The sequence below is a fragment of the Accipiter gentilis genome, chromosome 9 (assembly GCF_929443795.1).
Source record: "Accipiter gentilis chromosome 9, bAccGen1.1, whole genome shotgun sequence".
Taxonomy (NCBI): Eukaryota; Metazoa; Chordata; class Aves; order Accipitriformes; family Accipitridae; genus Astur; species Astur gentilis.
In genome coordinates this window covers 28,260,109-28,284,483 of record NC_064888.1, presented here as the reverse complement: position 1 = coordinate 28,284,483, position 24,375 = coordinate 28,260,109, and the positions used below count along the sequence as shown (strand labels likewise).

Here is a 24,375-nt window from a genome sequence, read left to right as displayed (position 1 = left end):
ACCAGAATTTCAAGTTGGTTTCAGTGCGGTGGGAGCAAGGCTATTCTAGCAAAAAAAGCGCTCCCTTCTCTGTTGCCTAGAAATGCAGAGCTTATGTAAGGGCTTGCAGAGGAGTATGGGTGAGCATGAGGAAGTACCATTAGTGAGAATGGAAGAAGCAGTCTAGCAGGAAAAACAATTGGTATATGGAAGAATACAGGGAGTAAAGTGGCACAATAGAGAGGGGAAAGGCAGCAGCTCTGCCAGTAGGGACCCATCACAGACACGGAAAAAAGGATGAAGCTAGCTGCCAGGTGAGGAGTCATCTCACATTTATGTATGTGTGTTCATTTGAAAGTGAGTTTCCAATGTGAAATTCTCAATGAATTTTCCTATGGAGATTTGGAACAAAAAAATCCCAAATACTGGCTTAAAGCCCCCCAAATCTCAGAAACTTGAAGAATGTCTCATTTTAGGACCACTGAGGGTTAGTTATGCGACAGGCTTTGTTGTATCCTGAACTGTCATTTGTAGGTCAACTTTTATTCTCTGGGCCTTGTAACAGATGTACTTTAAATTTTTGCCAAATTTTGTTGTGACTTCTGAGGACTGTGTTGAAGTCACTTGTAAGCCAAATTGCAAACAAATCCAAGCCTTAGTTTGTTTAAAAAAAAAAAAAAATAAATTGAAAATGCTTTGCATTAAATACAACTTTAGCCCAAAAGCCTTGTTTTGTCAAGGGTGAACATGGCTGCTCCTGTTTCTTCAAACACTGAAGTCATTCTTCTGTCTCTACAGACGGTGTGCTTGATTTATCCACTAAGAAGAGTCCTTGTCCCAGCAGCACCTCTCTGAGTCATTCTCCAGGGTGCTCCAGTACTCCGGGAAATGGGTAAGAGAAAGCAACTTACTATGACCTTTTAAAACTGTTTTTTACTAAAAATGTGTGCTTACTTCCTGTTAATATTAACTTAATTTTGGTGTTAACCCTTTGGAGTAATGTGTTTTTCAACTTGTACCTTTGGTAAATACCTTCATCCCACCTGCCAAGTAAGAGTTGTTGCAAACTGAGACAGGTTTAACTTGCAGTTAAGAACTCTTAATCTCTGTTATTTTGGCCAATTTTGTACTTAGCCAAAGATTTTTCCATTAGCTGTTTCTTGGGTTCAGTGATAAGTGATGTCCGTGGAAATGCAAGTTCAGTTAAACGTATGAAGAGTCTTAGATGCTTTGCAATATAATATAGATTTCATTTCACTTAGTGGAAAGTTAGCTAACAGAAAAGTTTATTTTAGTGGTAGCAATGTTCTGGGTGATGAACCGAGCTGAATTAGATTTAAGTCACTGCCTGCTCTTTGTTAATATTTGCTAGCATAAACCACAACTTAAAAAAAAGAAAAGCCGGGGTAAGTGGTAGTCTGGTAGTTCAGAAGCAATTGCTTTTTTGGATTTGTGATTGTACTGTAGCACTGAACAAGTTTTTTGTTTGTTTTTTAAATTAAAATGTGGTGTACTAGTCTTGCCTTAAGTAGTTCAAGGTGTGAAAGAATGTTATATCAACAAGATTTCTTTAAGGTTTCATATTTCTAATGGTCACCGTTTGCATACATTTAGAAACCTTTTACTCAGCCAGGATTGAGTTAATTGTACTGGAGAGGCTGACTGGGACCAAGAGGGATTTTGGGTGTTGATGGGAGAATTTTTTTCTTGAAGCTACTGTGAACAAGTACTTTTTTAGTGAAGTACAGAAACAGTATATGGTTTAAACTGCCATTTAATTGCTGGATTTAGTTTTACAATAGACTTTGAAAAACTAGAAATTTTAAACTAACAATCCACCACCACCACTAATTCCACGTACTGCTTACAACTGATCTAACTTTCACATTTCTCTTTGGAAAAATATTACTGTCTCAGATCTCTCCCTTCAGGATTACTTTTTCAATTTAATATTTCTATTAATAAAATACTTCGATCCTTGTTTAAAAGTTAGTCTTAATACTTTTTCACAATTCTTTAGCATAAACATTCCCTACCACCTCTTCTCTTTCAATTCTAAACAGATTATTTCCAGCTTTATTTACCTAGGAAGGCAGCAGAAGCCACTGAGGCTGTGTATTGTTTGTTCCCTTGTTTGTGTATCAAGCGAGGGCCAAAGTCCAACACACAGAGATGATAGGGCCAGCATCTGGCACTGTCCTGATGGTCAAGAGAGGATGTGGCGTACTGGCACCTGTGGTTACTTGTACAGGTGTGTGGTAAATGAGGGTGACTGTTTAGCATCAGCAAGATCAGATATGACCCTCTACCATAGTTAGCTGCCAATATGTCCTTTATTTAGGCATAGAAACACTGATGTGCATTCTGATGCTCTTATGTGCTGTAGAAAGGGCAGAGAATGCACATTTCTTGAGAGAGTTCTCTGGAATAGCAAACTTTCATTCCTTTCTCTGGGTTTTGTTCTGAATCCTTGTTGACTCTTGTTACCCACTTCAACTATGACCTATTGCATCCTGGAGAGAAGCTAGTAGCGTATGTATCAAGCACTGTGTGTGTTATGTGCCAGGTCCTTTCACTGGATGTCTTTTCTCTAAGGACTTTTTTTTAAATCCCAGTGTGATGTTAAAAAGAATCATGTAGCTTTTCATTACTATGTATCCTACCCTTAAATAATGCTGACTTAGTTAGAGGGCTTTACATCAGTATAGTGTCCCAGAGCATTAAAATAGAATCGCTTCCTAGTCTCTTCGTTAATCTGCGTGTTGAACTTGGAGAAGTTTGGGGGTGGATTTTGAAATTAGCGTGACTTAATTTCTACAGGGGGCTAAGCAAGCAAAATAGTAAAATACATGTGTTCATCTGCAGTAGTAGTACTTTGTGTTGTAGAAAGAACACTTGTGATGAAAGGAAAATGGTAAAAATACATACCACTTTTTCCACTATTACCCTTTGATCTGGATGACAGAGCTAGGATCTTTTTTTTTTTTTTTTTTTTCCTAGCCATGCTCTGTATCAAATGAGAATCAGGGACATGTATATATGCAATCAGTTGTTAAGAGAGCAATTTGGTAAGTCTAGTGTAATGCAGTGTTCTTCTTTGTGATCTGCAGTATCTCAGCTTTCATATTTGGTGCTTAATGAAAGTCAAGCAAGTACCTCTGAGGCCTGCTAAGCATGTTTTGGGTTTTTTTTATGCTGAGCAGCGATTCTTCAGTATGATGTAAGCGAACACTATCCAAGGTTTCCACCTATGTGTAGATACTGCAGGTGGCAGTCATATTTGCATGTTGAATATGTTGCACTTTGGCTTACTCTTTTATTACTGTACTTGTTTAGTGGTAACGTCACACCAGTAACACAGTTCTGTGTAGATCTATGGCGATTGATTACTACTTTGTAATTGAGGTGCTATTTTCAGACGCTTGCGCGAAGTCTTTTCTACTCCGAGAATTTGTGAACCCAACCAGAGACCAGCCAACAGGTTTCATTTTTCTTTGCCCAAAAAGCTTCTCTTTTTTTGTGAACAAGTTTTAAAACTGACTGATGCTGAGACTTAAAAAAAAATTAAAAAAAAAAAAAATTTAGAGAAAAATAAATAACACAAAAAGTGATGTTACCCAAGCAAGGCCTTCTAATAAAGGAGTGGCCCCCTCACCCATCCCTCCCTACCTGTGCAAGTCCTGCTCACATCAGTTTCCTTCCATCCAATTAGGCGACCTGGGAGACCCAGCCAGCACCATCCGGAGGGACTACAGAGTGGTGATGGGGTACCTCCAAGAAGCTTGCAGGATGGAACCAGGGAAGGTTATGGCCACTCCACATCTCTTAAAGTACCGCTGGCTCGATCACTCCAGATTAGTGAAGAACTGCTGAGCAGAAACCAGTTTTCTACAGCTGCCAGCCATGGGCCATCTGGACTACAGAATCATGGACAGCACTTAATATTATCCAGGGAGGCTTCTTGGGCAAAACCACACTACGAATTCAATTTCAGCCGCATGAAATTCAGGGGAAATGGTGCACTCAGCAACATCAGTGACCTTCCTTTTCTTACAGAAAACTCTGCCTTTCAAAAAATGGCACTTCAAACTAAACAGGATGGGAAAAAGGACGTGAGCCATTCATCTCCTGTGGATTTAAAGATACCACAAGTTCGAGGCATGGACCTTTCATGGGAGTCCCGCACTGGTGACCAGTACAGCTATAGCTCTTTGGTAATGGGTTCACAAACGGAGAGCGCGCTTAGCAAAAAGTTAAGGGCTATCCTTCCAAAACAAAACAGGAGAAGTTTGCTGGATGCTGGACCAGATTCCTGGGGCTCAGATGCTGAGCAGTCTACCTCTGGACAGCCATATCCCACCTCAGATCAAGAGGGAGATCCTGGCTCCAAGCAACCTAGGAAGAAAAGAGGGAGATACAGACAGTACAACAGCGAGATACTGGAGGAAGCAATCTCTGTGGTTATGAGCGGGAAAATGAGTGTTTCCAAAGCTCAGAGTATTTATGGGATCCCCCACAGTACACTGGAGTACAAAGTTAAAGAGAGGCTGGGCACTTTGAAAAACCCTCCAAAGAAAAAAATGAAATTAATGAGGTCGGAGGGGCAGGATGTTTCAGTAAAGATTGAATTAGATCCCCAGGGAGAAGCAGCACAAAGTGCGAATGAATTGAAAGATGAGTAGGGATGTTGTAGAGTGCCAATTACTTTGCAAACTGGGTGAGCACTACTGCATTGTTCCACCACCACTGAGCGCACCTGATTCTCCTATTTACTGCAATGATCTTTCCTTTGCAGTTTAGCATAGACTTGTGTGGACACAGGTGAAAGGTGTGCTCTGAATGTCACATTTGTAAATTTTTCTAGCCTGGTATGGCGCAGTTTCCCCTCCTTCACCTGCCCACTACCCCCCACTTTTTTTTTTTTTTTTCTTTTGCCTTTTGCATGTTTCTCTGTAATAGAGAGTTAAGTTACCTCACAAAGAATGCAGATCTGTGGAAGTGGACATCTTGCCTGTAGAGCCTGCCTGAACTTCTGGTTTTGGATTTTTCATGTCTGCCTTTATAAAAATAGTCCACTTTGTTAAACTGATAGTCTCCTAAAAGCAGGCATTTTTTGAATGAGGATCAGACTGTCATTCTTCAAAATATTTCAGAAATCTTTTCCCCCCACCTTTTCTTTGATCCAGTTGATTGAAAGATTTAAGCTAAATCAAGTTATTTAGGAATGGTACCTCTCTTGAACTCAGAGATTTGTTTATTAGATGGATAATCAATTGGGTCTAATTAGGCTCTCCACTATTTTCTTTCTAAATTAAACATACTTACCATTCACTGTCTGCTTAGTGCTCACCCGGGGGGGGAGGGGGGGGGGGGGGAGGGAAAACTTACATACACTACCTTCAGAATATGTCAGTTAATTATTTGTGACACTACCTTCGCTGTAATTTTGTTTGATATTTTTGAAGGGTGATATTTAGACTCACCTGCTTGAGGATGTAGCCTTATCTCACGGAAGACAAGCTTCTCACAGTCAGGAGCAGTCAGGGTACACTAAATGATGTATTAGGGTATGCCTCATTATAACAGAACTATGGTTCTTTGTGACCTTTATGCTTTTTACAGACTTGATTCTCAGTTTACTAAACTATGTGGTTCCAACAACTAGTTTAAATGACTATAATCTGGGGAAGGGGGATTTGTGTAACAAACTACTGTGATATTGCAAAAAAGAAAAAAAAAAAAAAAAGGAAAAAAAAGCCCACAAAACAGTGATCTCAAACGTTACAACCTCAGTAGTCTGCCCAAATATCCACATTAGTGAAGGAGCTTGTTAATGTTCAGGGAAGAAGTAAAACACTGGTAGTCTGATCTAATTCAGGCTCTGCATCATATCTATCTGTAATACTGTCAGGGTTGAACACTCAATGAATGGGTGTTTCCTTTTTAAATATTACAGTTGCCAGTAGCAGGAATTAATCTAAGTCCTGCTTTTTTGTTGTTGTTTTTATTTAATCTATTTTGATAGTGGTTTAGCACATGCTAGAATAAGCATTTAAACACCGTAAAAGCACTCCGTAAACCACAAATCCAGTTTTTTTCAATATGATGATACTGTTTATCATTATATGGAGATCCAGGATAAGTTTTGTACAGAACTTTTATCTTTGATACTTTCTGCAGGAGTGGTCAGTAACTAGGTGGAGCTTACTGGACTTACCGCAATATGACCAAATCAGAATTGCTGGTTCTTCAGGTAGAAACAATTTGGTCTTAATCTGTGCAAAAGGTAAATAGAATTACCATTTTTTTCCCCGTTTGCACAACCAAAAGAAGCATTGGAGTTTTTGTGTGAGAGCATTAAGTGACATCAGTGATTGAAAGTGGTTTCTCAAAGTTCATGGGAGGGTGGCCTAGGGTAGCCCTAGGGATGCTGAATGACTTCTGAACAGTTGATTCTATTAGTCTCTCCCCCTCCCCGGCAACTTCATATTTTCAAAGGTTAGGCACACCATTGCTGTCTTTTTAAATATGCACTGCTCATTCTCGAAATGGACTGGGCGTTTGGCCCCAAGTATACTTTTGTTTTTGTTTACTTAATATATTTTAGTACTCAAAATCCTGGTTCCTCGTAGCTCTCTAGTGTCATCTTGGCATTTAAAGCAGTTTAAGCTCAGTAGCAGTATATAAACTCTGCAATACGTTCCAGTTTAGCTGGTGATTGCAATAAAGGTGCAGTTAAACGTGTGGTTTCATCTGCTATTGAAGGTTATGGTAGAAAGTTTGCTGCAAGTTTAAAAAAAAAAAAAGTAACACAGTTTTACTGTTCAGAGAGGTTTAACCTTTTGCAGTTGTCTTTATTTAAGCAACATGAGTTGAGTTTTATAAAACTTGTCACTGTAGTGTATGTGGAGTGCTCATTTTACTAACCTAAATATTTTGTATGTGTATGTTTAAGTGGGTGACAATCGTGCAGCAGAAGAATGGTGTGCCTACCCTTTAATGCTGCAGTTTTAAAAGAGAATTTGTCTTGTCATTTCAGACTGTAGGCTAAGAATTGTAAATAGATAGTGAGAAGTTGAGTACTCTTTATTTGCTTTGGTTAGAAAGTGGATTTAAAAAAAAAAAAAAAAAAAAGACAACAAACCAAACGCGTAACTTTCTCAGTTTAAATGTCCTGAGACCTGAAGATTGTAATACTCATGTCTGCAAAGCTTTTAAACACAACACTTGATCTGTGATAACTTAATATTCAGGTAATCTTTCTTTTTCGAGAAGCTTTTGAACAACCATATTTCCTCCAAAGGTCTCTGTTTAAAAAGGAAAAAAAAGAAAAAAGTGTAGATTATTTTTTAAGCACTAATTGCATTACATTGGTAACTGCAATATGAAATAGCCATTATTGTTTTGTGAAGCATGGTTGAGATTAGTTAGTGGTCCCTTTTTAAAATTTCATGAGCCTCTCAAAAAATAAAAACAAATTTAAAAAAAAGCTGCTGAATATTCAAAAGATATATATTTTACCTTATTGTAGGTTTTGTAAATTTAGTCTGTAATATTCAGGTGCACCTTTTAATGTTACCTTTTTGTTTCAAAGTCCCATCTAATGTATTTTCTCTGAGGTGATTCATCACATAAGACTAGTATCACTCTAAGTGCTGCAGTGATCACTAATGTTTTTGTTTCATTTTTCACTACATATTTTTTACAGGCGCTTTCAGTGTAGCTAACTAGTAGTATTTGGGATCATTTTAAATATATGATTGGAATTAATGTTTGTCCATTAGCATGCTTAATTTTCTGCTGACCAGCAGTTTGCATGGCCAAAATCCCTGGTTGACCATATTTTGGTGTGGGAAGGTGTGGTTCACTGCTGTCTTTGTAACAAAAGCCTTGTTTCTCATGTTATTTCTGGTAAGTGGATGCTTATGTTACTTGGATCACTTGGTCAGGAGAGAAGGTTTAAAATCTTTCTCCTGCTGCTCTTTTGAGATCGCATTAACGTGTAACATAGACAAACTGCAACCCTGTAAAAATCGAGATGTCGTTAGGAGGAGGCCTTTCGGGTATTTTTCGTCACTAGTTTTCTCTTACTCCCGAGAATGTCCATCCGATGTAGTTATTGGACTTAACAGTATTGTTGTGTACTACGTTGATGTAGCTGAAAAAGCCTGACAGCAAGAAACTGTGAATAATATTTGTGGCAGTCTCTGAAAACTAGTTTTTCAGTCCAAGTATCATGAAGGAGAATCCCTCTCCCCTGCCCCATCCTAGCAAAGTAATTTTATATTTTGTGTGTATAAAGTTTTAAGAATCAAGTTTCATATTGTACTGAAGTTTAGGTGTTGCTTGGTAAATCTTTGCTGCAGCATATAATTGAAGATGAGTAAGGCTTAGTGTGGTAGGGGTCCTGGTGTGGAGTTAATTATCGTACAGTTCTGGTGAGAAAGCCCAACATGTATGAAATGTGTCCGTTTTTTTTATTTGGACTTGTAAGATGTAAAAGTGCTTTTTTAGAACTCTGACCTATTACAAACTATTACCTCACTTTCAGCCAGCTGGATCCTCATTCCACGGTGTTGTTGGCATTATTGTGGCCGTAATGCTTGAGTACAGCTATAGAGTTGAACGTTTCTAGTTAGATATTGTAGGGACATGTTTCTGGACTTGTTTTTATTTCTGTCAAAAGATATTTTCTTTTCCAGTCATTCCCTGATTTTTATTTTTTTTTTAAAGGCTTAAGACAGTTTCCTTTAGAATTTCTCATTTTTTTCCCTGTTGCGCAGGAGAAGTTGCTGCATAAGCAATACAGGTATGCCTTTACTTTCTTCTTGTTGCAGAACTCATAATTTGATGCTTGCATTACCAACCCTGTTGCTAGACCTGAAGTCGAACTCTGAATTTTCATGGCAATTGGAAAACAAATGATTTTTAATAATGCAGATGTACAGGTAGGGTAGTACCTCCAGTAAGGGAACACATTCAGATTCTGTGTTCTCATGCAACTCCTATACCACCTTTTTTGTAGAGCTTTCCAGTGCTCGAGGATATTCCTAAACATAGGAGGCAACTGCACATGTTTTTAGACCGGTTAAGAGCAGACAAGGAATAGTCTGTGCTTTATCTTGTGGCAGGCTGACATTTGAGTCTTAAGCGTTCCTTTCATGAGAACCCAAGAGTACATTGCCTTCCCCTGGAAGTTCACAGGAGCTGGCAAAGTGATTCAGGGGCTTTAGGATTGAGTAAGCTTTGTATAGATTGGAACAACTTTTTAGGTGTGATTGAATTGCTTTTTGTATCGTCTGCAACGATTCTTATACAGGCAAAACTGGAATTACTGTGTTTCCTTCCAGTTTACTTTGAAGTAATGCTCTCAAGATGTCCTTGAGTCTTAGGAGAAGAACACAGTGTCCAAGGAGTGAAGGGAACACTGTGCTGTTCCTTGTTTCTCAAAAACAGTGTGGCTACATCTGTAATGTAAAGAGCTCTTTCTTCAGTGAAGACAAAATTTTAACTCTCCAGTGTAAGAATAGCATACACTTGTTGCAGTCCAAACTCTTACAAAGGCAAAATAATTAACCTGTGCTGAAAGCTTTGTCACAATATTTTAATAGCTTAAATTCTCTGCCAAATGTTAGAGGTAGAACGGGAAGGGTGGTTTACCTCATTTTCATGAGGATCAGAAACTTCCAGGTTTTGCCCACAAATGTTTTAGAAACTAAGTGTAATTTCAGTCTAGGTCCATGTTGCTTTTTCTTGGCACCAGTAGATAATGTTGACTAATATTGGTTTAAAAAGCTGTACCTAAAAAAACAGTTTTGAGACTAGTTTTTGGTACTATAAAGGTTTCCACTTGATCTCAAATTATATCAAAAACTCAGTAATTAGAACCTTCAGAAACCTGAAAATCTGCACTGCTAGTTATATGCAGTTCTGATGGATGTAGCAAATAAAGTAACCACTACAGTTATTCATTTCTAATTATCCAGTGTCTAAACATGGTATACTGTGATGATCACTAAGCAGAGAGATATTGCGGACTCAAAATGATCTGTAGATTTGCTCCACATATACCAGAAAAAACTGGAAGTACCTACAGCATTCCAGTGTCCATCTCTCTCCTTCTTTCCTGTTCTTGCTTTGATTGGGGTCAAGTCTCTATACCAGTATTACAGCAGCAGTTTTGGACTTCATGTCCTATCAAATTATACCTATATTCAGGTATGGTCACGAAAAACCTTCATATTAAGAGAGCTTTATTTAATCCTCACAAAAATCTCTTAGCCCAGTTGCAAAATCAACTTTCCTGGGCAATGTACTAGGAGGAAGGATTTTTCTCAGCTTGTCCAGGGCATTTCATTCACCTTCTTAAAAACAAACATTCCCACCCCTGCCCCTGCGCTTCTTTTTACTGAATTGGTAAGTATAATTTAGAAGGACTCAAGATGATAATTCTACCTTATGGAGCAGGGATTAGGATACAGACTTCATTCTGACTGTAGCAGGAAAAGTTAATGTCAGAAAACAATTTCTGTAGTCATCACCTAGTACAGTCTAACTTAATGTTTTTTTCCTACTTGGAATTAATGAAGACACCACTGCAGCTACTAATAGTTTATCAACTACTTGGTGCTACATTTCTCAAATATTTTTGCAGATATTTTTTATGCCTGCATGAAAGCATGTAAACTTTACTGTCACTATAAAAAGCACTTGTCTGACCTATTCTAAAGTACCAGAAAAGGGATAAGTAACTGCAGCACTTTTTCTGTTACAATGCCAGAATCTTAATTAAATCTGGTCTTCAGGTTATGACATATTTTAAACATACAATCTAGGATCATTAATGGCTTTTCAGGTCAGATCACAAGTTCTCTTGGGATACTAATCTGTCTTTTAAAGACTAGTACAACAAAATATTCTGAAGTTCAGGCAGGGGATGTATATATATACATGCCTGATATTTTTAACTAATCATTTCAATAGGCCATTTCAGGGCTTGACATTTGGAATCTGGGATGATGGGTAGGGAAAGGGAAGTTTCCCAAACTGAAAAATCATTTTGGATCATTATTTAATCTTCAGTTTGAAAACTATATCACAAGAAAAATGGGTAGGGATTCTTTCTCCCTTATGCCTTCAGGGAATGAGTAGTATTTAGAATCTCTGGCTGAAATTCAAGCCTTTTTACCATGTAAATTTTTAATATAAACTCATTGACATGCTTTTTACATCTGAGGACTGAAAATGGATCTTAATGTTTAAGTTGTGGAATGGTATATTTCTTAAATGAAGGGGGAACATTAAAAAAAAATAGATTAGAATACCAGCATTAGTGAGCTTAAGGAATTTTAGTATGTAATAGCAAAGTATAGCAAAGTATTTGATTAAAAAAAATAATCTTGAATTGCTAGTCTGTAACTAGGTGCATTCTAATTTAGCAGGTGAATATTCTTTACTTATCGATATATGATGGGCTTTTTGCAAATAGAAACCTTTATCTGAGTCCCATGTGTTGCTTGTACTGATGGGATGTATGCTTACAGCAGCTTACTGCTGCTTTAAAATGTATAAAATATGTTTTGAGTGTTTGCTCATAACTCTTTCTAACCTCCACTTGTTAAATTGTCAGACATTGGTATTTTATCAGTCCGCAATGTAAGTTTAAACTAATGTTAGGAATCCAACTTGTACACACACTGTTTAAAAACCCTCAGGGACAGTTTACACACTATCCTCACTCAATTCAGGTACTTGTACTCTCTTCTTAAACCTAGCAGTGACTTGTATTTTGTTTTGCTTTTCTTTTGACGTGCTGATAGCACATCCTTGATGAATGTCAACTTAAAACTCAGTTCAGGTATCCAGGTATAACTCAGCCAAACGGATTTTAAAGCTGCATATTTACTCTCCAGCACACAGTGCCTCAGACACTTATAGTGGCATTCTGTATATTCAGTTATTACTACTGAGCAGATCGCGTGGGGGTTCCTGGTATGTATTGTAAGAAATTCCTATGTATATTATATAATATGTATTATATTATATACATATATAGTATATATGTTATCTTAAACTTATATATTTTAAAATGCCACTACTAGCCAGCGCAGCTAAAAATGAAATACATTCCCAACTGCTTCTGCAAATGGCAGAGGCAGCTTCTTAACGTGGCTCTTGCTTCTCTCTCACCATAACTACTTCTAACCTCAAGCACGGGTCCTTGGCTGTCTGACCTCTACACTCTAGTTATGCAATGTCCTTAGAGAATTCTGTGCACTGGCCACTGTGATGGAAACCAATGGGCCGGGAGTGCTTTGAGTTTATTAGTAATTGTTCTGCCAAAGTTGGTGTTTGTATGATAAGCGTGTAAACCTGTCAGATAATCAGCAGAGGTCCAAGTTGGTAATGGTCTATGTAATCACTTCCACCTAACTGGTAGGACCAGATCCTCAGCAGGTGTCTCCTCTCTAATGCTGAGCACTAATTCAGAATGTGTTGGCACTTAACATCTGTAGTGATGGGCCTCCATGCCACGCTTGTGAGGAGGAGAAACTTTAAAATCTGCTGTTCTGCTCTCGCAGTGATCTGTTGGCAGTCGCAAGTCAGCAACACCTCTGCTGTATTATTTGACACTTTACATCTAAAAAGTCTTCTCTTTCTATTTATGTAACCCATAGTCTTTGAAGAGTATGGAAAATGGCATTTCTCTCTGACCTCTAGAAGTTCAAGTGTCATGGGAAAAAAAAAAAAAAAAAAAAAAAAAACAGGAACCCCCCCCTTTACTCTTATGGACCTCATTTCAATATACTGTTTACAGTTTGACGGAATTGTATAATTTAATATTTCTCTTGTACTGTAGTTTATATTTATTTACAGATTTTTTTTGTACTGTGTGATTTGAATTTTTTTGTTCCTTGCTATGATCAATGTTTTATGTAGTAGAGCACTTATGATCACAAATTAAGGTTTTTGGTTTGATTGCACTACATTAATTTTTTTTAATGCAGTTCTGATTTTTTGACTGGACTAAATAAGCTGTGTCTTAATGTATGTGATAAGTACTTTAAAATTTTTATTTCATGTGGTCCATTTATTTTTTGCATTGTATGTCAAAGCGCTAATTCTCTTGTTGTGCATGTGTAAGATTTAATGGCTCCATTGTATTATTTGACCATGTCATTTTGGAAACACATTCCCAGCTGTAACGTTGTGTATGGTAGTTTTCACTGGATGCTAGACTTTTCAAAACCACTATTCTTCTAATAAATTTTGTTGTGAAAAACTTTAAGGGGTTCCAATTCTATTGTTTCTAGTGTGCTTTCTAAACGCCCACACTAATCACCTGAGGCTATGAAATGCAAACTATCACAAATCAAGAGAAGCAGGGGAGGAAGTGAAAACAGGAGGTAAAGCAAATTCTGGCCAAAGGATCGAGCTTTGGAGTCTCTGTACTCTGGTTCTTGTCCTAAATAGGATTGGCAAAAAAGCTGCTTTAGGAGCTGGGTAGGGAATACATGTGAAAGCTGCAACGCTGTCTTGTAGCAGCCTGGTCTCATGAACTCCCGTACTCTAACTTGCTCTTCCCTACTGGCTGCTTTCTTTCGTGGTAAATAATTTATCCGATGAAGAACGAACAGTCTCTCTCAGGAGGAAACCAACAAAAAAAAAAAAGTGATGTAGGCTTGTTCATTGAGCACTTAGTAATGAGTCAAGGTAGAAATGGTGGTAATAAAAGCCTTGCTGGGAACCCTGGTCGTTCCCTTGTGCGGTTCAGTTTGGCTGGCGTGCACAGTCTCATGTGTGCGCCGGGTTAGGCGGCGGGGCAGTGTGCCTTTTTGAGCAGCTCGGTTGTTTACCAGAGGAGATGGGGCCAGGCTGAGGGAGGTTGCTGAGCTGCTCGCTTGCACCAGTAGGCACTGGTGTTGCTTGAAGGTCCCCAGCTCCCGATTAACTTACGGAAAGCTCTGTCCTACTGTCCTTCTGCACAGGGGCACAAGGCAAATTCAGCAGTGACACCATGCTTCAGCTGGCCCTGGTTTGAGACCCATGTTTACTTTTTTGCGACCGTACTTTGGGTTGAACTACTTTTGATGTTATGCATTATTGATACTGAAATGCTGAATACTAAAAAGTAGGTTACAGTAAGTGGTGTATAATGGAACCCACGTGAGTTTAGGCATTTCTGCTAACCTTTGTGTTCAGTCCTAGGATGATTTTTGAGAGTGATGCATAGGGATTTCTTAGCTTTAGGAAAATTTAAGAGTGCTGCATGTTCTCTAGCCCAGGTTTCTTTTCTCCTGAGAAATTGCTTTTTTAGTTTGTGCTATTGAAAAGTAGGTAATTTAGGGTTTACATTTGCTAATATAATTTTTTAGTGCCCCCTTTTTTTTTTTTTCTTAAAGATACTTAAATAACTGTTACATTGCAAACTAACTATTGTATTCCTTGTATACTAGTATTAAAAACAAAAAGCAATGGGTGTTGTCATTAGTTTAGCTTTACTGGGCAAATCTCTTTTAAATAAAAACTTGGTTTGACTAGAGACTACATCTTACACTTACTCAGGAATAGTGAGTCTTTATGTGTAAATAGCTTGAAAGCCTTGTGCTGTAAACTAGCATTTATCATATTTTTTTCTGTATGTCTGAATACATCTGTCAAATCTATGAAAATAGCCTTTGAAAGTGATGAACCATATTCCCATCTGCTATTCTTTAGGATGTATTACACTCCGCAAGCTTTTCCCAGAACATTTTTAATTGACACTTTTAGTCCTGCGATTATCAAAAATACAAAGTTTTTCTGGTTTTCTTGGAGGACTCGCTGATGGTCTCACACTGTTAAGCTGAGTTTGTTCAGACTTAAAGGAACACAGTCTCGAATTCTTCTTTTATACCTGTTTTCTGTAATACAAATACATATCATGACAAGAGTGCCAAAGATGTTGCACGCAGACCCAGAAAGAAGCATCCATGCCGTTGTCATAGAAGTAGAAAGGAAACCTAATTAGCCCTTTTAGGCAGCTTAAAAAGTCTTCTGCTAATTTACCTCAGCTCGTTGTGACTCAAGATGGGTTTTGAGCTGCTTCATTTGTTTTTGGAAGAGGCAGCTGCCTCTGCTGAACCTGCAGGAGCATATCTGGTCACTGTCTGAAGTAACAGATCCTTCATGGAGTAGCAGTGGGCTATACCCCCACATACACCTGGGTCACTTTCTACTCTAGCAGATGTGAAATGAGGGGCTCTGCTGATGCTCCTTTGTGAAAATGTGTGCTTCTGTGAAGGGAAAAGCAGAAGGCTTCATTCAAGGTCACTACCTGTAAGTGCTGGGATTAATGCTAGACCTGAAAGTGGCAACTCCCTGACCTCAGCGTGAAGGATCTGAAACACTCTTGTGTTGGAAATCATGTTAAGTTTTGCGAGTGAAGCTGATTTAACTACAGAAATTCCCAAGCATCACAATTTCATCTTGTGCAGCCAAAACTGAGCCCTCATGTCATGGCTGCTCAAACAGCAGCAGTGCAAAGCTTGCTCTGGCGTTCTCAGTAAGGCGGATCACCGGTGGCTTTCTGAGCGTGCTGAGCTCTCTAATTTCCTAGAGGCATGACAAAAGTGGGTCTGTGGGGAGGGGGAGGATTTAAATCCCAATTGAGGAAGATGCTTCAGCAAATCACTAATTCTTAATCTGCAAACTGGCCTCTGGCAGATGCCCAGCCATGGGTACTTGCTGAACTATGGTTTTAACTGGAAGTGAGTAGCAGGTTCATGGACCTATTTAGGAATGTGATTCATGGACAGAGGAGCAGAGGTACAGACCAAAAGCAGTTTCAAAAACAGAGCTTGAAGTGTTAGGGGCAAATCCAGGAATATGGAGTTTGATACAATGAAGATTGCAGAGAGATTAAAATAAAACTTGATATTTTTAATGTAGTTATTCTCAAGATACTTTAATAGACGTTACAATGCTGGAAGGATCCCACACAACACCATTTGTGGGAGTACTGTTTCCCCTGATCTGGTACATTTGATGCAGACTCTGTGACTTAAAATCCAAGATGTTCTCAGTTGTCTAGTAGGAAATTCAGAAGAAATCTGAATGACTTCACACTTGTGAATTATGAATTAATTAAGTTCCTTCTTGCCCACCACTCTGAAAACCCCAGACAACACAACCTTTAAAAGCTCTCTTTTAGTATCATGAAGAGGCAGCACAAAACATTTGCATCTTATTTTTACAGGTCACTCAACGTATCAAAACGTACAGGTTGCATTTGAAAGAGAACTTCTAAAATCTTCTCTTGCCTCCTCCTCCTATGCAGGTGTCACGCAGCTCTGCAGGAGGTCTATTCTGTACACATTTGACTAAAAGGCACATTTTTTTACGAGATGGCTAGAGGTCAAATCTCCAGGAATTGTTTAAAAGCTCAGCTAAAATTAGAAGTGCTTAAGGTATATTTCAGCATAGAAATATAAGCACTGCTGCCTGAAAATGCGAAGACTGACTGCCTGTATGGAAATATAGCTGCATCTCCCCACGGCACCAACCACAGTTGCGGGCTGTAACCTTCTGAGCGCCCCCAGGAATGCCGTGAAGGACAGGGCAGAGACTGCAGCTGGTGCGAGAGCCCGTGGTGGATCTAGTGACAGGCTTCTCCCAGCCCGTGCGGAGGCTCCTGCCTTATCTCCCTTCCCGCTCTTACCTGGGCTAGCTCAATCACAGCTTGAGCGCCTACCTTTGCTGGACTCCTGCCTCCGGGTGCGGATCAGCCAGCCTCTGCTGGCAGGAGGAGTGGTTTGTCTGTACAGGGTTCTCAGCAAACAGTCTGTAAAAATTACGGTGCTAAATAGGCAGTTTTGTTACACCTGCTAAGGTTTAGGGTTTTTTGCTGGCATGCACCTAGATCCCTTCATCATGTGTCCCAGATCCCTCCTGCCCAGCTAATGAAGTGTAGGACTTGCTTAACTCGTTTCAGAATGACGTTCCTCACTTTGAAAGGGGCTTTTATGGTTTCCTTTCTTAAAGCTGAGCCTTTGACTGTGTTTTTCTTCTCACTGAGCTTTAGAGGAAGGCTCTGACACTAATCGTTGAGATTTACTCAGACTCTGCAAGGGAAAAATTACCCTTGGGGAAGCCGAACAGCTTCCCCACACGTGTGAAGGGGTTTTCATACACGCAGCTGATACCTGTGCTGGGACCCTTGCTGCAATCTAAGCCACAGGTGGCTGCTTGGAGAATCTACTAGTTTCCACCATGTTCCCCTTTTAGGTGAAGGTGGTGGTATAGTTTTTTTCATGTTTTCATATGTGCTGTGGTCATACGTGGTGTCTTCCTTAGATACCTTTCAGGCCTTTAAAGCTGCGTGTGAGGTGTTAGCAGTGGTTTAAAACAAACTATTTGACTTTGAAAGGAAGCTGTAAAAAAAGGCACTATGGGATTCTGCCTTTGCGTAAGAAACTACCATAACAAATGTACTCTGTTTGTATGGAAATACAAGTTTTCTTCTGATTTCTAACCATCAAACATCAGCCCAGGATGTGAAAGTTAAGCCAGTTTACTGGGTGCCTGAAGTGTGTTCGCTAATAACAAAGTTCTTGTTGGACCATGGTGACAGCTACCTAACCTCACTGCTCGCTAGAGGTCTGCCTAGCTGTAATTCAGTGAACTTTTCTGTTGATGTGTAAAAAAAAGTAGACTTTTGCTCCTGTTTCAGGGCCTGTGTTGGCTTTTCTCTAATAGACAGACGCAAGTGTGTATGGTAAGGGGGACTGCTCGACTGCTCTTTAATTCTAGCCTTCTTGCCTACACCTGTCCTTATGTTGGTGCCTTTACTTCTGTTTGGGTGTAGACTGGATTCCTAATTGATATAAGCAAAAATAACATAACTCTGGATTTAAAAGAAATATGCCTTGCAGCTCCTTTAATGATCTTATTATTAAATTAGGGATAATAATTAGTAACAAAACTTAAAATCAGTGTAACCTAGCACAAAGTGACAAAGGTAGTTGCTTAGTGCTGGCAAAGAGCAGGTTGGTGAGGTTTGGGTTTTGGCTGTTTCATCTGTTCTTTTATAGCTTCTGAGTGAAAAAAAAGACTTTCCTCACAAGATTAATAGGAGTAGCGAGGCCTCAGCAGGACAACAGGGAATCTGTCACTCAGCCTTTTGTGGGTCAAAAATCCACACGGCATACGTGGTTTGGGCTCTGGCGTCACCGTCTGAATGTGTGAGTCACTGCGAGGAGGATTTTTCAGAGGTGGTTCTGCTGCGATTTCTGAGGATGGTCACATTCTGTATTTCTCTGGTCATATAAAGCACAGTGAAAATGCCAACATCCCCTTAGTGCCGTGGTCTCGCTACCACCGCGTGGTTAAGCGTGAGTTCATTTCTCTGAGCTTTCAGGGTTTGCGTAGTGCACTTACTGTTAATACGATAAAAAACGTCTGCGGTAGAGGAGATCTGTGAGTGCTTGATGGGCAGCATGTGCTAATGGGCCATCATTGCTTTAGTTTCCTCTGCGAAGGTTAGGGACTGCTTTTCTTGCTGCTGGGAGCAGTGGGACCAGGGAGGTGGAGAAGTCAGAGGGAGGCAATCTGTGAAGGCATCTGGGGGGGGATCTGCCTGGCTCTGGTGCTTGCTCCTTCCTCACTGTGCATGAGGAGTGATGAGTCACTTCGGCTTTTTCCAAAGGATCTGTTCCTTTGCAGGCAAAAGCTGTTGTTCATAAATTTTTTCCTTTTATTCTTCTCTTTATGGCAAACCAGCAATTGATGGGTTTTGTCCCCAGCATAAAGAAACAAACAATACCTATCATTATGCTGCGTGAAGGAAAATCACGCAGAGATAAAGTACATTTTAACGGTGGCATCCAATTATAAAGGGTAAACTGCCAAAATTCGAGGATGCTTTAAATACAGTAAATAACACTAAAGAGAACTGGGTGTATTAGCGGTAATGGCATGTTACATGCGAAGCAAGGTGTAGTTCCCTGCCTCAGTTTGCCATATAGCTGGATAAATATCAGATGCATGGGGGAAATGGGACCTTTTTTAGTGGACATTTGCTGTGGTCAGACAAGGTTTATTTGTTAGTCTTCTTTTAGCATTGATATGTGTGACGATGTAAATGAAGGAGAAAAATAATTGTGGGCTGGGATACCAAGGTGACTGTTTTGAGAGGAGAATAGACTCTCTTAAGAGGGGGAGAAAGGACAATGGTATGTAATGACTAGGGTTAAAAAAAAAAAAAAAAAAAAAAAGAGATGATGTGAGGGATGTGCAGAAATGGAAGGATGAGAGGTTTGAGCTGAAGGGGAGGGGTGTGCATTAGCGCAGAGGAAACCTCTCCCTACTGGCATGCATAGAGACATTTCCTGCCTTATGTTTTGGTTTCTTAATAGTTATCTGACTATAAAATTAACCTACATCGTTTAATGGTAGTTGAATGGCAGTTAAATTAACCCACTTTCAAAATAGAGCTTACCTAGCCCGTCAGCTCTGAGACAGCCTCGTCCCCAGGCATCCGGGGCTGCAATCCACTCTCTCTGCCTTAACCTATTTCCCAAGCAGCCAGCCAAAGTGGTGCTTCAGAAACAGGATTTGCTGCTCAGCCTGGCAGTTGACAGAGAATACGGACATGTATCAAACCACTAATTCAAATTTCACTAGGCATTTTTGTGCAAGGAGGTACGGCATCGGCACATGGGGAACGCTGCGTTAGGAGTTGTGATACTGTTTCTATTAACAGCGTGGCCTTGATTATCTGAGGCCCAATTATCTGAATCTCCAGGTTATCTGAAATGGGGTCATATCCCCCAACACCTGTTAATTACACTCAAGATACCCTCCGCTCTCCAAATGTCTTCCTCTGGGCCCTCCCAAGCTTTGGTGACTGGGTTGTGCTGGGTGTATTTAGCTCTAGTGAGCACTCTGCCTAGTTGCTGCATTTGGTTTTTCATATCCGTGTTGGTGAAAAATAAAATATCCTGGATATTTGCAGACTTTGAAATCCTTGAAGACTTCTAGAAGTAGGCAGTGGCTGTGTGTGGCGATTTGCCTGTTGGAGATGGGACCAGCGATGTCTGCAGAGAGGGCATCTGATGCATTTGGGTTTTCTTCCACCCCACAGGTGCAGCCTTGCAGTATAGGTGCAGCGTAGGAAGGGAAGGTGAGATTTATCACGGCACAGCATATCCTGCTCACAAGCCTTCATTTACTGCAGATGAGTGCACCTTTGGTGGGGGGTTTGCCTGTTGGACCTCTATGGCTGCAGTGGCTCCCGCTGACCTACACGTGCATGCAGGAGGGCTGGGTAGGGAAAGCTTTGTCCCCAGGTTACTGTGGGACAGACAGGGAGCTGACGGCGATGGGCTCAGGAGCAGGGGAGCGGCCGTACACCTGCCTCACCTTGGGTCCGGAGCCAGCAAGCGTTCCCAGCTCATACACGGGGCTGTTAAAGATACTCACGGCATCCCTCCCTGCTCCATAGGACCTGTCCCCGTGGTTCGTTCTCCTTTGCCTTAAGTGGGTGCTGCTTTTTTTAAAACATGTGCAAAGCTGTGAAAATCATTGTAAGAACTTTTTTTTTTTGCCCTGCATGCTTTTGTTATCTATCTTCTGGTGCTGTCTGTTTTTCTATCTATTCTGGTCTTCTGGTGCTATCTATTCTTTTGGAGCACCTAGCTCAGGGAAGATGCTCTGTACTGCCTCAGAGAGAAACACTCGTGGTAATTTTTTTATTTTTTTTTTTTCCCTTAAAGAGAAGATCCCACATGTCCTTGATAATTAGAAAAATTAGCAAGGACAATTCTGGAAAGGCTTTGAAAGCTAGTATGTAGAATAACGTTTCCAACATGATAAATTTCCCTTGGTTTTAAAGCAATAGCTCAGTGGTAAGATTTTTAATTAGTCATTAAATATTGTATTAGAAGTATCACAAGTGATGATAAACTGCTATAGAATACGGTTGGGTTAGTTACTTGGGGAAGGTGGGAGTGGAGGAAGCTATGACAGGAATATAAAAAAGATAAACTTATTTGAGGTTGCTGTTGGTTTTTTTAATGTAAAATCAACTTTGGTTTGATTTTTATTTGGCTACAGGTGGGGAGAAGGTGATTTTTAATGTTTAACTACTTTAAAAATAAATAAAAGACACTACTCTGAAGGGTTAAAGGTCTGAATCTGTAATGGATGTCTGTTGTTCATCCAGTCAGTTGGCTTATTGTACAGCCTGGATACCTTGACAAATACATGCAGCTGACAAAAACCCCAACCAAACAAAACCCATCTATAACTTGTTTCTTCCTGCTTTTCAGTTGAAATGCAAGCTCAATCCATCCCCACGTGCGTCACCAAGGACGGCGTAAATTCAGGGGCCTTGAGAACCCAGCAGCAGTATTTCCATAGTTATTTTGGCTGTGCTTTGCACAACTTCAGCTTTTAATTTAGAGAAGAAAAATGCTTTTTCTCCTTCCTAGCTGTTGCGTGGAGCCTCAGCTCTTTCTGTGCTGCTTTTCTGGTTTTTTTTTCAGTGCAGCAAGAGAGAATTACTGTAGCACCCACAGAGGTGTGAAGGGACTCATTCATCTGTGTGGGGTGTGTTAGGTGCCAGGCATATTTCTGAGGATGGAAATACAGGCATTTAAACTGGCACATCCAGTGTCAGCCTTTAATTGGGGCTTTGAGAGATGAGCTCCAGAAATTCTGGCTGCAGTGGCTTACATGGCTGTTTTGCCCATCCCCTGCAAGGGATTGCCACATTCCAGAGTGGTGCCAGCAGGAGGAAATGTGTCCCCTCACCTCCACCTCTCAAAGCACGAGGTCTTTGCTGCAGCTATGAGTGAAGATGGGTTTGAGCACAATACTGCGTGTCAAATGGAGCAGGGAAGATGGAACATGGGTGGCCTATTGCCGCCCTAGGATAATAATTTCAGGCAGAGAGCTGGCAGTAGCTATGGCTCCGTGTCCACCGCGGTGACAGTGGTGTGGGCTGCCACTGAAAGACACAGTGCCACCTCCAGCCTTGGTCCAGTGTCTTTCCCCACTGGCGTTTGCTTTCACACAGCCGCTCCAGCAAGCCAAACCAGGGCTGGCAGAGAACGCATTTCCCCCTTCCGCTGGGCAAGACCCTCGTGTGGCTCGGACTGCAGCCCCTCTGGCATGGGGAAAAGCGAGCCCATCTTCGGCAACCCACAGCCACAGACGCTTTCAAGCGCGCGTTTAACATGCAGGATTCACAATACCCCTGGGACTGGGGTCAGCTCACCTGACTGCCAGTGGTGAACGAGCTCCTTTTAGAGGCTGCTCCTCCTTTGCAATCCCTCAGAATGGCATTTCCACTCGCCCTGAAAAATAAATGAAGTGGCTGAAACCATCAGAGCTGGAGGTGCCCCCCGAGACCCATGAGACACGCTGCCTCCGGCCTTGGGGTCAAAGTGGGCATGGTCAGTGCTTTGAGTTCAGCTGATGGAGAGCATTGCTTGCAAGTTAGACTTTCTTCTTAGTCATCCACATTTCTCAAATCTCTCCTTTTAGCCAGGTTTCCAAGGCACCCTTCGGCTTGGTGGGGTACTCCAGCAGTACCTCTGGTTTTGGGGGGTGTGAGGCAGGGCTCCACCAACTGGCACAGAGTCAGCTGTGTGACAGCAGGAGAGGGAAGGGAGATGTCATCCCCGTAAAAATACTAAATTGGATTTTATAAGTTTATAGCTATGTTTTGTTTCTTTTACAGAGCTATAATCCTGGTGCTTAGAGTGGTCTGAAAGGAACAGAAACACTTAGCCTTGAACTTTTGTTCTGCTGCTGCTTCTTGTGCCTCTGAGGTACAAAACATACCTGTAAACTTATAATCAATCAAACTGATGTTCAAGGGCTAAAAAAAGAAACCCAAAAAGGGCACAGGCTTCATGTTCAATAGTGAGAAACTTGGGGTGGGCAAACCAGAAGATTGCAGTTGGCAATCGGCAGGTTTTCGGAGACCGGCGTCCCAGGTAGGTTGGTATGAACCGGTTGATTTCTTTCTCCCTCTCTTTCTTCTCCCCCTTGCTCCCCACCAAAATACACTCTTGAATCACAAGCAGTCTGGGCTGCCTGTAAAGCTCTGTTCCTGGCGTTCACAAGCAGAACAAGCTCCGTGTCATCCCGGTGCACCTGGAAAAGGGGAGATGCGGCAACCCCACCAGTGGGTCGGGGCACAGCCGGAGCCAGCTCCGCAAGATGGGCAAGGCTCCTCGGGCTGCACAGGATGAAATCCAGATAACTTGTCCTTTCCCCACCATACCGTACATCCTATACCTGTGCAATCTGTAGGTGTTATGGACATGCACACCACTGCCTTCCCCCAGCCCCGTCACCCCCAACTGCATGGCCTTTGTTGGAAGCCCCGTGTGTCCCCCCCAGCAAGAGCTGGAGGAGGGCTGACTTCAAACTCCACTAAGCAGTAGAGGCACAATGCAAACAAATGTATTGCAGCACGCAGCTATGCAAATAGCTTTAGAGCACAGCACGTTTTCCCCAGCGTTAATTGCTGCACTGCCAGGGTTGCGTAGCAACAGCTCCGTTTGTGTCTCTGACAGCTCCTGCCCCTTGATGCCTCTGACACCTTCTGCGGCAGGCAGGGAAGGAGGAGGGAACAGGGCTGCCCTGGGAAAGCTAGAAGGGCCAAGAGGCAGGGAGGGGCTCAGGTGATAAGATTTGCTTGGGACACCGGGGTGTCCAGTGCCGGCACGGGGCGACACGTGCAGCGGGGCGTTGGGGCGCAGGAGCAGAGGAGCCTCCGGCAGCCGCAGCCTTGTGTAGGCAGCTTTCCAGGCTGGCGGCCAGAAAGGGCAGAGCTGCCATCTCCCAGGCTCTGCAGGAAAGCTCACTGGCAGGTGGGTTGTCTCTCCCATCACAGTGAAATCCTTCAGGGTACCCGGTACGGGTTTGTGACTGTGCTTGCAGCTTGGCTACAGGCATAGGAGGGTCCCCAGTAAGCCACCTCTCCCCAGCCACGGAGCTGCAGTAGGCTTGTGGCTTCTCCAGCCCTTGAGAGAGATGACACGTTCCTCATACACACCCAAACCTAAGAGAGCCCCAGGCCAAGCCCTGTGGGAAGGGGTGAGCGTGGGCACCGGGGAGAGGCTGCAGACCGTATGGGCAGCCCCAGGCTCCCTCACTTGTCTGCTGAGCCCAACAGCTTCTGCCAGGCTGACCTGTCCCTCTCCGAAAGGCAGGCTCTTCAGAGACAGGGGTGGCTGCCTCTCGAGAACAATTTTTCCTCCTGTTTAAAACCACGTTCCCAAATTCCCATCCTCTGCATTCGCCAGTCGGTCTTCAGGTCCTGCTGCGCCTTTGCCGGCAGGGATGAGGAGCCTGTTAGTAGCCGGCACCTTCCCCCAGGAAGGCACTTCAGCTCTGCAATCA

At 41.6% G+C, this 24,375-nt stretch overlaps 1 protein-coding gene across 4 annotated transcripts in view; it reads left to right on the top strand.

Annotated features, from left to right (window-relative positions):
• The window catches only part of LCOR (ligand dependent nuclear receptor corepressor), an 89,333-nt gene that overhangs the window by 49,839 nt on the left and 15,119 nt on the right, over window positions 1–24,375 (top strand). For 3 of the 4 annotated variants that reach the window (XM_049810003.1, XM_049810005.1, XM_049810004.1), the window contains one exon: window positions 778–871. In XM_049810003.1, coding sequence (XP_049665960.1) covers window positions 778–871 — 94 coding nt within the window. Of the gene's footprint in view, window positions 1–777; window positions 872–3,691; window positions 5,328–24,375 lie in introns of those variants that run through there. The other variant, XM_049810006.1, reaches the window with a different exon arrangement.